The following is a 12,446-nucleotide window of genomic DNA, read 5'->3' on the forward strand; positions in this document are numbered from 1 at the left end:
GGGTGAGTTAAGGGGGTAGGTATGATATACGTGTCACACTGACAAAGAAGCGGGGAGGGACAGCAAATAACAACCAGCAGAGGAGGGGGAGGGGAGAGGAAAAAAAGTGGGGGGGGAGAAGGTTATGAGAGAGGGAAGATGTGAAGGGCAACGGCCTCAGCTCAAAGCGTTTGTATGTAATCGCGCGTGTGTGTATGTAAAGATGATCCTTTCTTTTTTTTTGTATTACGTCAACTCTTGTTCTTTTTTTTTCCAATCTCTCCGTTCGATGACAGCGACAACGAGGCAGGGGAGTGTTATACGGGCTGGCAGTGAAAGATACGTTCTTACACGTACACACAACCCGAGGGGGGAGGAAGGAGGGGGTATTGCCCAACGAGGGAAGAAAAAAAGTATGTGAGAGGAAACTCGAAACGACAGAAAACGAAAGGAAAACAAAACTACACATGAGGGTGTGTATATTTGTGTCGTGTGTGGGTGTGTGGGTGTGTTAGGGGAGAGAGGGGGGGCGGGAGGGGGAGGGGATCGGCGCAATGCGGTAGGTGAGTGACAATGATAAACAAGGCCATACGAGAAGGAGAAAGGGCATAGAGGGATGATGCTTACAAGTTGCGAGAAAATAAGTGAGAAAAAGGGGGGAAAAGCGTGGCAATCGTCCACGCCGCGGCCCTTTCAGATTGGAGAAGAGGAAAGCAGACTGAGCTGCACCAGACTGCGACAAGTTCTGGCAAAGAGCATTCCCTCCAAGGATGTCGTGCGCATTGGCTATGCACATTGCATATATACACACATATATAAACGTGTGTGTATGTGTATTTTTGAATCTTCTTATTTTTCCTGCTTGGTTTGCTGCGCTTGCCTTACTTCAGCGAGCGGCTTAGTACGCCATGGTGCCTCTCACTATTCTGTAAGAAAATGTCAGGCCGCCAGTTGGAGAGGGAGAGGAAATTTTTTTTTTAATGAGAAACACTGGGGCATCGGATGTGGCGCAACTCGAGATCCTCGAGGCGCGCCTAGATAACGAAAAAACGACAACAGCAACTCGTGCTCACCTCCTCCACCCCCTTCCCTCCCCCTTGAATGTGCATGCGCACCCATCCCGGAGCTTGATCCATTGCGGAGCAAAAAAGGAAACCAAACACACACAGCCGGGATAGAGAATGTTCAATTCCCTGGGCGTGACACTGCCTTCCAGGGACGGAGGGGGAGGGGGAGGGGGAGGGGCAGGGAATGGGCACACTCGAGAGCGATGATGACAGTAGAAAGGCAGAATGGGTCGGCATTAACAAGAATATACGCATAGTCCACACAAAGTGTGGTGGATGCAAAATAGACATGAGCGTGCATGCGTGCGTGCGTGTGTGTGTGTGTGTGTGTGTCGCTGCTGCTGTACCCCCCCCCCTCGCGTGTGGCCCTCTATACAATGGAGTTGAAGTCTGTTGTCGCACCGTGCAGTGGGTCATCGGGGATGGCGAAGCTACCCAGCAGCTCCTGTACCTTGTCGATCCCCGCAATACGAAGCGAGCTCGTAAGTAGTATTTCTTTACACTGCGTGTAGCGCACAAGCTGACTGCGCGTGTAGTCTGTCAGGCGAGCCAGGAAGCGGATGGGGGCTGCGTCCGTCTTGGTCAGCACCACATTGAAAGGAATTTGATAAGCCTCGAGCAGGTCGCAGTACGCGTAGTCAAGGTGCTGCAAACCCTGAGCAGATGCACAGAGAAACACACGCTTGATGTTTCGTGGTTGGTACAGCAGCAGCGGATCCGCCCCACGATGATGATGATCGCTGTCGAAGCTATTCTCTTCCTTTTCTGCCTCATTGGTCTCCACCTCCGCCGACTCGCTGCTTCCCTTGCCAAGTTGGGGGTGATGGACAGCACCTGACATTCCATGGCGGCGCTGGCGGCGTCGCTCCATCTTTTGCACGGCACCAGGTGCTGCACTGATCCTCAGGTACGCCCGCATCGCCCGCACGGCGTTCTCCGCGTCGATCGCGGGAGTGCACATGGGATCGTAGTGGCCATACCCGGGGCAATCCACAAGTATCAAACGGTGCGCAACGTTGTAGAAGCGCAGCGAGCTCGTCGTGCCTCGCAGGTGACCGTAGGGTGTGATCATCGCGTTCACTACGGCATTTAGCAGGGACGATTTCCCACTCGATGTACGGCCAATAAACGCTACTTCGGGCAGCAAATGTTGCCGTGGCTCCATCCGAGACGACGGCCTCCGTTGGAGGTGTCCGTATGTACGCCCTGCTGGATGCTTGTCGGCTTTGCCGTTGTGCTTGCCGTGCGCGGCGGTGGGGGCCGATGATGTCGAGCCTGCTGCAGCGGGGTTGAGAAGTACGGGAAACTGCTGTGGGTGGGTGGCGCAGCGCACTTGCTGGATGTTGCTACCAAACGCAAATGTTTGTTGAGCCTTGTTGGAGGTATTGAAGACCGGCGCCGTGCCATCACCCTTCGTGATCCAGTGCTCCCACGAGACACCGCGCTTCAACCTCCTCTCGATTCGGCGGCCATGCAAGCCAAAGTAAATTTCTTGTAAGATGGCGCGGTCAAGCGGCCGCTGGCGAAGCTGCTCACGAAACGAGGTGGTACTAGGTTGCAGCGTCTCCCGCACGGCTCCCTCTACACCGTACTCGTCGATGAGCTTCTGCTGTTTGCGCAGGTGTGGCTTCGAGTCACGCCACACTTTTTCCATGAACGCATCATTGCCCTCCCTAAAGGCGTCCAGCTGCTGCGCACGCAGCAGCTCCGCCGCGCTTTCCGGTGGCAAAAACGATGCTACAGCAGGACTGACACGATTGTTCTCCTCGTACTCCCTGGCGTAGGGCGATAGGGATGGAGAGGAGAAGACTGTGGACGACGACCCAGCCGGGTCGCCGTCAAACGAAGAGAGCGGAGGAATGACGATCTTATGCGGTGATCCCTCTTTTAGCAGCGAGCGTGAATGACACAGCGGTCCCCCAGAGAGGACTGCCAAACGGGCGGACACCGTTGATCGCATGGCCCCGTATTGGCCTCCTACTTTTAGCCTTGACGCCGAGATGACCGATGATGGGAGAAAAATGGGATCCAGGCACACTCACAAGCACCGCTCTCTCTCTCCCTCTCTCCCCCTCTCTCCTCCAAATAAAAAAAGACGAGATGTTCAGCGCTTCAAGAGAGATGAAATGAAAAAAAAAATTGAGAGGAATAACGACCGACAAATGCCAGCAGCCGCTCGTGTGGTGGTGCTGCTGCTGCTGCTGCGTGTCGAGTACAGAGAGGAGGAAGGAGAGACAACATAAATCAGTGATAACGTGTTCAGGCCGTGAAAGGCGTTGTGCCGCGACAACCGCCCCCCAAAAAAAAAATCGAGAAAGTACATTTGTAAATGCGTGAGAAAAGGAGGAAGAGAAACGAGACGAGCAAGGCAAGTTGCGTCAAAGGGTGTTGGGAAAGAGTGAGCGAGAAGGGAATACATCCAAGGCAGCAGCAGCTCAACGGGGAAAGGGGGAGGCCCAGCTCATGTCGGCGTGTGTGTGTGTGTGTGTGTGTGTGTGTTGATGGAGGGGGCATGGAATGCCACCTTACGGCTGTCACACACACACACACACACACACACACACACATACCCGCGCACATGTATGCGAAAAAAAAAATGCAGAGGGAAGACCGTGACAGACGTTCTGGTGACTTCCTTTGGTCTTGCCAACGGCATACTTTGACTTGAGAGATGCACAAGTCGAGACATAAACACACACAGACAGTCAGACAGAGAGAGGAGGAGGAGGAGGAGGAGGGGGAGGAGGGATACTCGATGAAAAAAAAAATAGTTAACACGGGAACACACACGCACACACACACGCACACAGACTCCCCTAAATGATAGGCGTCATCGTGTATACGCCCCCGTCCCCGGAACAGCAAGGGGCAACATTGATCTGCACATCCCGTTCGTGAGCGTCCTTTTTTTTCTACGAAGCAGCAGAGAGTCGACCGCTTGAGACTCTTCGTCTCGACATTGTATTCTGTGTTGTGCGCGTGCATGTGTACTCACGCATGAGACACCGAGCCTCAACGCCTCCTCCCTCCCCAAGTCTGCACCAGAGCTGAACTGGGGCTGTCTGACGAAGAGGGAGGGAGGGGGGGGGGGCAGAGAAACAACAGAACACGGAAGCGGCACACAAAGACACCACCAAATGTGATGTGGCTGTTTCTTGAGATCGTCGAGGCAGAAGCGCGTATGGTCAAACAAGGAAAATAAAAAAACACGACGAGAAAATGAAGACACGGGATTGACAGAGGTAGCAGATCAAAAGGCAATCGTTGGGAAGGCGAAAAGCCGGTGGGGTCCACATATTTAAAAAAAAAAAAAGCGGGGGAGGGACAGCCGAGAGCCCACGAAAAGGATCTTCACACATGAAACGTGATAAAGCTAGAGATGTTTGCTAAGTAAAGAAATAGGGGCCGAAAAGGAAAAAAACTCTGACGGTGTATCGTACCACCCGCGTCATACACCTCGCAGTAAGGCAGGAAAGCAGCCCACCCTCCCACCCTCCCTTCTCTCTCGACGCACACGACACAGCACAAAAATAAAGGCGAAAAAAACATATACATATATATATATATATGAGTGTGTATATTAGATTACGAAATAAAAAGACAACAGCAGAGATGATGAGGGGGCGGGGCGGAGGGGGGGAGTGGAGGGCGAAAATATGACGTCTTCTCACCCCGCTGTGTGTATGTGTGTGTGTATACGATCTTCGATTCTTTTTTTTCCTGCTGCGCTCCCCCCTCCCCCCTCCACCTCACCCTCTCTTTTTTCTGGGATATGCTCCTTTTGTTTTTGTTTTTTTCTGGAAGAGCAAAACGGAAACAACTATATATAAACAACAACAACAAACACCAGTGACACGGGCAACAGCACAGCAGAAAACCGAGGTGGGGAAGCGTGTGGGTGTGTGTGGAGGGGAGGGGAAAGGGGGGAGGGCGGGGGGGGGGGGCGACACGAGCAAGGGCGATGCGGGCTTTGGTCTATATTGAGTCCTTTTTTTTAGAGGGAATCAAAGAGTCGGCGCGCAGCGGCAGGGGCGTGAGTTCACCAACACACACAAACACGCGCGCGCGCGCGACCAAAGACCTCTCTTCACACGGGATCGAATGGCTGAGAAAGTAGGCGAAGCGCCTTATCCGGATCGGTTAAACACTCCACATTGTAGAACACGTTGCCCGGTGGCTCGCCCCTCTCGCTGTATCCTGAGAGTCCCGAGCCGCCAATCTCGGACTGCCTAACCCAGTGCGCATCCGACCGCACCATAACTTCGACGGGTGCAGAGTTCACGTCCACCACTCCACCCGCTGCGAGAACGTCCTCAGCCTGGTACCACAACGAGCGGCCCTGTGTGTGCTTGGGCGAAGCGTGGGTAGCGACGAACCGAGAAATCGCCACGTCCTCCTCGTCCACTTTGGTACCTGGAGAATCAGCCATGAGTGCAGCGGAGGAAGCGCAGGGTGGCGCTACACTCTGGTGTTCACAGGGGAGACCCTCCCGTCTAGACACCAATGCCGAAGCATCTGCTTCGCCACCGTGGACATCCGGCAACCCCGAGAGCTTGTCCGAAGCTGTGTCGCCGGTGTGGGGCAGCGCGTCCGTAGCAGAAGCGCATCGCGCGGATTCGGCAACCTCGGGATGCTGATTGATCAGAGACTCGTAGAGCAAGGCCGGATAAAGCAGGCGTCGGCCGCTGATCCCGTTCAGCGGCACGCCGGGGCTTTCGAACTCGGCTGTTAAGACGGCGGACGGCACGAGATACGAGTCGGGAAAGTACACCTGCGATATGTGGTACCAGTACTCGAAGCCCCCAGGAGAGCTTCGCCCAGGCGTCGTTGTATTCTGTATGGAGGTGTTCGTCGCAGCAGCAAGCGGTGGAGTCGAGGAGCCCCAAAGTTGTGGCGATGATGCTCCGGGATTGTCGGTAGCCGCGGGTGCCCTCTCGGTTGTGGCAGCCCCTCTGTCTGACGCATCCATCATTCCCCCTCCCCCCTCCTTCGCCTGCCCCCCATGCTCGGACTCGGCGGTGTCACAGCCGTCGCCCACGCCTGCCGCCTCACTTACGGTTGGACGAAACCCAGCCGTATCAGGACGGAGCTCCAAGCCCAGCCTGCGGAGCTGACGCAACGAGAAGTACACCGGGAGCGACCACTTCTGAACTTGCATGTCGTCCAGTGCGTGAAGAAGAATCTTCTCAATGCGGCTTGCTCCATTGTAGTGATGATGTCTTCCTGTGTCAGAGCGCAACGGCAACCTCTCTCCCCGGTGCACGTTTGCCACAGCATGCGCCTCCATGACGTCACCACCGCTCTCCGGGCCGCCGCACTGGGCCAAGGAAGGGGGGTGCACAAGTAAAAGCTTTCGGCTCTTTGCCAGAATGACGCTCCTCCGAAGCACGGCCTCGGCATTCTCGATCAGCGATATATGCACAACCTTGGAGACGACTGATATCGGCACAACGTGCTCAGCCTGTCCAGGTTGCGGCATAGCACCGATGCGTTTCCATTGCCCATGGGTGCCCCACCAGTGCGAGCTGTACCCATGCCGATGAACAAGGGTGTTGAGAGCGTGTTCGCGCTGCGGGGCATACGGGCGGCGCGTGGATATCGAATACATGCGCCGGTTCTCTCGACGGTTGACTCCATCACTGATGGGATTAGGAAAATGCAGCTGCAATGCCCGCATCCCATCAGCGATGTGTTGCTGTTGAGACCACGTCAGTGAATCCCGCTCACTGGGCATGGAGACCAAACCATCCCGAGATAGAGATGGGCTCACCGTGGGTGCAAGCTGTCCCTCACCGCCGGTGAAGCCCAGGTGTTGCGAGGACCACATAGTGAGGGGGCAGCTGTGTTGGTCGTTGCTGTCGACCACCCCTTCCCTGCCCAAGCATTCCACCGCCAGTGGAGACATGGAGGTGCCATCGCCCTCCGACAAATACATCTGATCCATGTTCAAGACATAAAGCGGCTTTGTCAGGATAAGGGTACAGATGGGAGCCTGGTAGTTGGAGAGATCCTCGGCCAGGTGGGTCTGCCCTCCGTGCTTCGCACGCTTAGCCGTATTCCCCGACTGTCGCCCCTTTTGGCAAGGGGACAGGGTTGCCTCCTCCGTGCTGAGCCGAGGGCTGATATCTGAAACACCGCCCATTGGCGCGGGCCCCATCGAGGCCCCAAGTGTCGCCGCACCATCACTCGCCGCAGCCCGCAGCTGACCACAGGCCTCGGCGCCGGCAGCATTTGGGGTCTCCGGAGATGCGCCGTAGGCTGACACCGTTTTCGCCGCAGTTGTGCCGTTATGCGCCTTAGGTGCGGTGTCTTTGGCCCCCCACTCTGTGTTCTGGTCGACAGCCCTCCTCGCCTGCGCTGGGGCGAAGCGAGACAAGCGTGGGTGATGGGCGTAGGGATCAATACGGAGAGGGTTCGGCACATTGAGAGCGCATGCCGTCCTTTGTGCATTGCGGAAGTCGTCCTCGTCCAGCCACAGACAAGAAGACGAGAACGGATTTGATGGCAAAAAGTGTTGCTGCGCAAAACGTTCGAGGGCCGGGAAGCCCTGTGTAAACACCACCAAGCCGAGACACGTACACCTCAGCATTGAATGGTGCACGAATACAACCTTGGATGCAATGATGTCTTTGCACAGCCCTCGCCTGCCTTCCCTCTTTCCCCCTTTTTTTTTGTGTGTGGTGGGGTGGGGGAGGGGGGGCAGACAAGCTCACTAACACCACAGAGTGATTCACCGCTTGCCTGGGATCAAAACCGTAGATGAGGGAATTATGAAGGGGGAGTGCGAGAGTGAGTTGGAGGCGGAGTGCGCTTTTTTTTTTTTTTTTGGGGGGGGGGGGGGGGGGGGCGTGCCAGTTTTTCTGGTTCCCCTCTCAAGCGCGTGGGTCAGAACACCCATGTCCGGTGCAGTGCAAGTACCTCCCCCCCCCCTCCTATGGGGCTCATACTCCTCTCACGTCCTGGTGGTGATTTTTCATGATATATGTCTATACTCCCCCTTTTTGATCGGGTTCGTTGCGAGTCTTGCTTTTCTTCATCTTCATCTTCATCTTCACCTCCCCCCCCCCCGCCGCATATGGGTGTCAAGGGAGGGGGGAGGTGAAGACGGGGCTGATTCATAAAGTGGGCTGACCCCCCCCCACTCCCCCCACCCCCGCGTATCGTACTGCGTTACCAAAGTGTGTCTGGCAGCGCGAGAAGAGAGAAAAAGTGTTATCAGTAAATGGGGGGGAGGGGGGGGAGGGGGGAGAAGAAGGGAAGAGTAAAGCCCCCCCCCCGCCATACTCACAGTGCGCACCAAACCAGAAACTACCACAGCATTCACCTACGCACGCACATGTGCGCAACACTTGACCGACGCTCTACATTCGTGGCAAGAGCACCCCCACACTCACACAGGCACAAAAAAAAAAAACAACACAGCCAGGGTGTGCCAAATAAACCTAGAAAGGAGAATCACAAAACAGCGCAGCACGCCAGAGTACTAAGAAAAAAAAGGAGGGGGGAGAGGGAGCGGAAGCCAACATGTTTCGTTCTCACGAAAAAATATATATCAAGAAGGGAAAGAGGAGAGAAGAGCGTGAGTGGGGGGGGGGGATGCAGAGGGCAACGCCAAGAGTGCTCTATTAGAAAATAAAAAAAAACGAGGAATTCAAAATAAACTGGGGAGGAAATAAAAAAGGGGGCGGGCGGCTGCTATCCACCACGCGCCCCAGCGCATCCCCCTCCTCGTCCCCAAACCCTCAGCTTCACCTTCACGAATGGCTACGTGGCCCTTGTTCCTCTGTCTCGCATCCAGAGTGTAAGTATCACCACCGGCACCCTTAGTTGCCCTCCTCGGATTATCCCTCGTTCCTTCAGTCTCTTACCAAATTCTTTGTACCTCGCATACCTTCAAATCTTGCCTTCTCTTTCTTCCCCCCTCCTCGGCGGCACACCGCTGAGATTATTGTTTTTTTTTCTCTAATGACGTCAAACCAGTTAGACTAGACAACAAGGACGAGCATCTGCACACGAAAACGAAAAGAAACACTGCAATCATAACGCCGCTGAAACTGCCAAGGGGAAGGGAGTGGGCTGTATGCTGTGTGTGTGTGTATGTGTGCGTGTGTGTGTTCGTCACGACTAAAAACAACGGCAACCTTCTATGATCATCATCCCACGCATGCCGGCGGCACGCAAAGAAACCTTCATGATGCAAGCAGAGTGCCAAATGGGAAAGGAGGAGGAGTGGGGGTAGGGGGGGGAGACAGAGAATAGGGCACAGACACACACACACACGACATACACCCCTCCACACACCTCACCCCAAAGTTAAACCCAGCAAGTTAATGCGGACAACGGTAAAAAAAAAAAACGAGACAGAGACGCAGACTAAGTCCCACCAGCAAAAGGAAGGTGGAGAGTTGATGTTCACATGCGCGACGCATAAGGGCTCAGACTTCGTGTATTGTGCGTTACCCCCCACCCCACCCCTTCTCCTTCCCTCCTCTCCCTCCCTCCTCTCCCTCTTTTTTTCCTGTTCTGCTCTCGCACTCCCCCTACTTCTCATTCCTTTTCTCGGTTTTTTCAACTTACTTAAGTCTACTGGATGAAGAGACCTGCACGTGCAAACGCCTCGTCGGGGTTCGACAGTTGCTCGACGTTGAATAGTTCATACTGGATGGGGGACGATGTCCCGCTACTGAAGGGCACACCACGGCGCTTCTCGGTCTCCTTGATGGGCCACTGATAGAGTTCTGCGTCACGGCCTGTCAGCCAGTAGTTGCTGCGGAACGTCTTTGGGAACTTCTTGGTGTTGTCCGACATGATCGGCTCCCCAGAGAGCAGAAAGGTGGGCAGATTTACTGGCGCACGCTGCAGCGTCTTCAGCGCCAAATGCGGGTCCTCCAGCTGGTCCACGTTGTAAATAAGGTGTCGATCACCCGATGCAGTCTCCTGCACCACCGGCACCTGATCCGGCAGCGGGACCAGCTTGAAAAACTCCATCTGGCGGCGGGTGAAGTACAAGCCGCTGTTAAACTCGTTCGACTTGATGTGGTCTTGCAGTATCTGGAACACCTCTCCCTTTTTGCTGTACACGCGACGCGTGCCACCGCTGACGGGGTATTGCTGAAGGGCATCGCCGCCGCTGAGCTGACTGGAATGAAAGAGTTTTATTTGCGACTTTGTCAGGAGGATGCTCGGTCGCGCATTCGCCTTAAACTGCAGGTTATCCTTGTATGCCTGACCACGGGTGATCCACCACCTGCTTTGGTAGCTGTGCCGCTGTGCGCGGTCATTAAGCTCAAACTGAAGGCGCTCACCATAGACCTTGCGGCTGCTATAGCTGCTGTGCTTGGGCGCCTCCATCACCTCCGGGGGCGAGAGGAGCTGATCAAAGTTGTACAGCTCCAGCTGCTTATCCAAAACCAATTGCGTGGGCAGCGCACCTGGCTCGGGCTTAATGCCTATACGTTCTGCCTCCCAGTCCTCGATCCACACATTGCTGGGGCTGTTGCGGGCCCTCTGGTTGCTCTCTAGAACGTGGTGTTGCTGACTAAAGACAACAATGTTGCGATTAGCGGTGGCGACTACAGTGCCAGGGGCCACGTGAGGCAGCAGCGCATACAAAGACACGCGACGGAGCATTGTTCGCTTCGCCTCCTTTTTTTTACGTAAATCTATGTGTTCGTGTTGTGTGTGTGTGTGTGTGTGTGTGTGTTTCGGTTCCCTTGTGTGGCCGTTCACCTTCTCAATGTCGATCTGCTCTGTGAGCGCGCCTGTCTCTATGGGGAAAAGGGGGAGGGAGACTCTTCTCTATAAGGCGAAAGCAACGTTTAATGTATGAGTGGCGAGAGAGACACGAGGGCCAATCCTGCAGTATTGCGTAGCCAAAGCAAGAAGAAAAACGAGGGAGGGAGTCCGAGCCGCCGGAAGGGGGGAAAGGGAGGGAGGTTGAGCGGTGGTTAGGGTGATGTGCTCTGTGCCAAGAAATGAGCGAGAGAACTTGCGGGGCAGAGGCAGGAATAGAAGGGAGTAATGGAGCGTGGCAACCACTATGTATACGCGTGTACATATTATTTTTTTTTGGTGTGGTGGTGGGGCTGGCTATGGCGTCTGTTTTCTTGTTCTGAATCTGGCATCAGTGCGTGCACACACACACACACACAAGCACAAATTCCTGATAAGCGCGCACCCGTTTTAATTATTTTCTCCTCTTCCATTGGTAGGGGGGAGAGAGGGGGCTTCGTTGTTTGTACGACTCCACATGGCTTTCAGCACGTCACATCTCCAAGTCCCGCCCATTGCGCTCTGCAGGATGGAAGCCCGCCCGCGGGGAGGGGGGAAGGGGAAGGGGGGTTGTCGTTACAGTCTTTATTTGGGGGGGGGAGGAAAAGAGAGCTGCTGGATAAACCAAAGCTGCACAGCTGCGAGCAATCAGAAAGCGGGTGTGTGTTTTTTTTTTGTGCGTAAATCTTGTGATTATATAAGATGCCAGGGCAAATCGGTGAGATGCGAAACACGCGTGGTGTAAGAAAGGGGGGGGGGAAGGGAGTCTGTGAGAGACGCGTCAGCCACCGAGAGTAAGCGGAATCACAGCGCAGAAAGAAAAAAAAATGGGTGGAAGTGTTGGAGCTCACCGAAAGACACACCCCCAGTTCACCGGCTGCCGCTCCCAACGACACACACACACACACAGACAGTCACACACAACCACTAATCAAGAAGAATTATAGTACTTCCGAAACGCCTGCGTGTTCACCCGCGGCGGCCGCCCTGTACGCCTCCGGTAATGAAACGTGGCGCACGGGTCCGACAAGCGCGAGGCACGCCCACCGGGACGCGACAGTAGTGACCCTTGCGCATTGGACACGTAAGTGTGCCCCTGTCGGTGGCTTGCTGGATCTGGAAGGTTTCTTTGGGTGAGCTGCAGTACACCCTGGAGGCGGTGCAGCGTCGGGGTGTTACGGAGCTGTCGAATGTCTGGTTGGCTCCACGTGCGCGACCGGTTGTGGCCGGTGCGAGAAGCGAGTAAGGGCGCGCTAGGGAAAAAAGGCAACCCTGGCCGGCACAACAACAGAGAACAGTGAAGCATTCTTCGTTTGTCTCGCTTTTTTTTCTCTCTCTCCCCCCTCCCCTCCCCGCCACTCAGAGCCAAACACCACACCTTGCAGAGAGATGCGAAACCAACAATGTGGGAAAATGCAAAAAAAGAAAAGATGTCCGCCCTTCGCCGCCGGTGGCACACACGCACACACACACACACACACCTGCTTCTACAGCACAGGTCTCTTGATCGTGCGATTCAATAAAAAGGGGTGAGATGGCGGGGAGGGAGGGTAGTACTGTGAAAGACCAGAGGCAAGAACAGACATGCCTCTTTCCCTTAATGCTACTCCACAACGTGAAAAAAAGATG

General features: G+C 55.0%; 4 protein-coding genes across 4 annotated transcripts; all 4 read right to left on the minus strand.

Annotated features, from left to right (window-relative positions):
• Positions 1-1,416: 1,416 nt before the first annotated feature.
• On the minus strand, positions 1,417-3,006 carry JKF63_04848 (uncharacterized protein; the record flags this gene model as incomplete). The annotated part of the gene is made up of 1 exon (XM_067900820.1): positions 1,417-3,006. One exon carries the CDS (start codon positions 3,004-3,006, stop codon positions 1,417-1,419), a length of 1,590 nt encoding a protein of 529 aa, XP_067757020.1.
• A 2,127-nt stretch (positions 3,007-5,133) lies between these two features.
• Positions 5,134-7,635, minus strand: JKF63_04849 (uncharacterized protein; the record flags this gene model as incomplete). The annotated part of the gene is made up of 1 exon (XM_067900821.1): positions 5,134-7,635. One exon carries the CDS (start codon positions 7,633-7,635, stop codon positions 5,134-5,136), a length of 2,502 nt encoding a protein of 833 aa, XP_067757021.1.
• Positions 7,636-9,629: 1,994 nt separating this feature from the next.
• JKF63_04850 (uncharacterized protein) lies at positions 9,630-10,676 on the minus strand (the record flags this gene model as incomplete). Its single annotated transcript, XM_067900822.1, has 1 exon — positions 9,630-10,676. The coding sequence occupies one exon, from the start codon at positions 10,674-10,676 to the stop codon at positions 9,630-9,632; it is 1,047 nt and encodes a 348-aa protein (XP_067757022.1).
• Positions 10,677-11,748: 1,072 nt separating this feature from the next.
• On the minus strand, positions 11,749-12,123 carry JKF63_04851 (uncharacterized protein; the record flags this gene model as incomplete). The annotated part of the gene is made up of 1 exon (XM_067900823.1): positions 11,749-12,123. One exon carries the CDS (start codon positions 12,121-12,123, stop codon positions 11,749-11,751), a length of 375 nt encoding a protein of 124 aa, XP_067757023.1.
• Between the last annotated feature and the right edge of the window lie 323 nt (positions 12,124-12,446).

This window comes from Porcisia hertigi, chromosome 23, assembly GCF_017918235.1.
Source record: "Porcisia hertigi strain C119 chromosome 23, whole genome shotgun sequence".
Taxonomy (NCBI): domain Eukaryota; phylum Euglenozoa; class Kinetoplastea; order Trypanosomatida; family Trypanosomatidae; genus Porcisia; species Porcisia hertigi.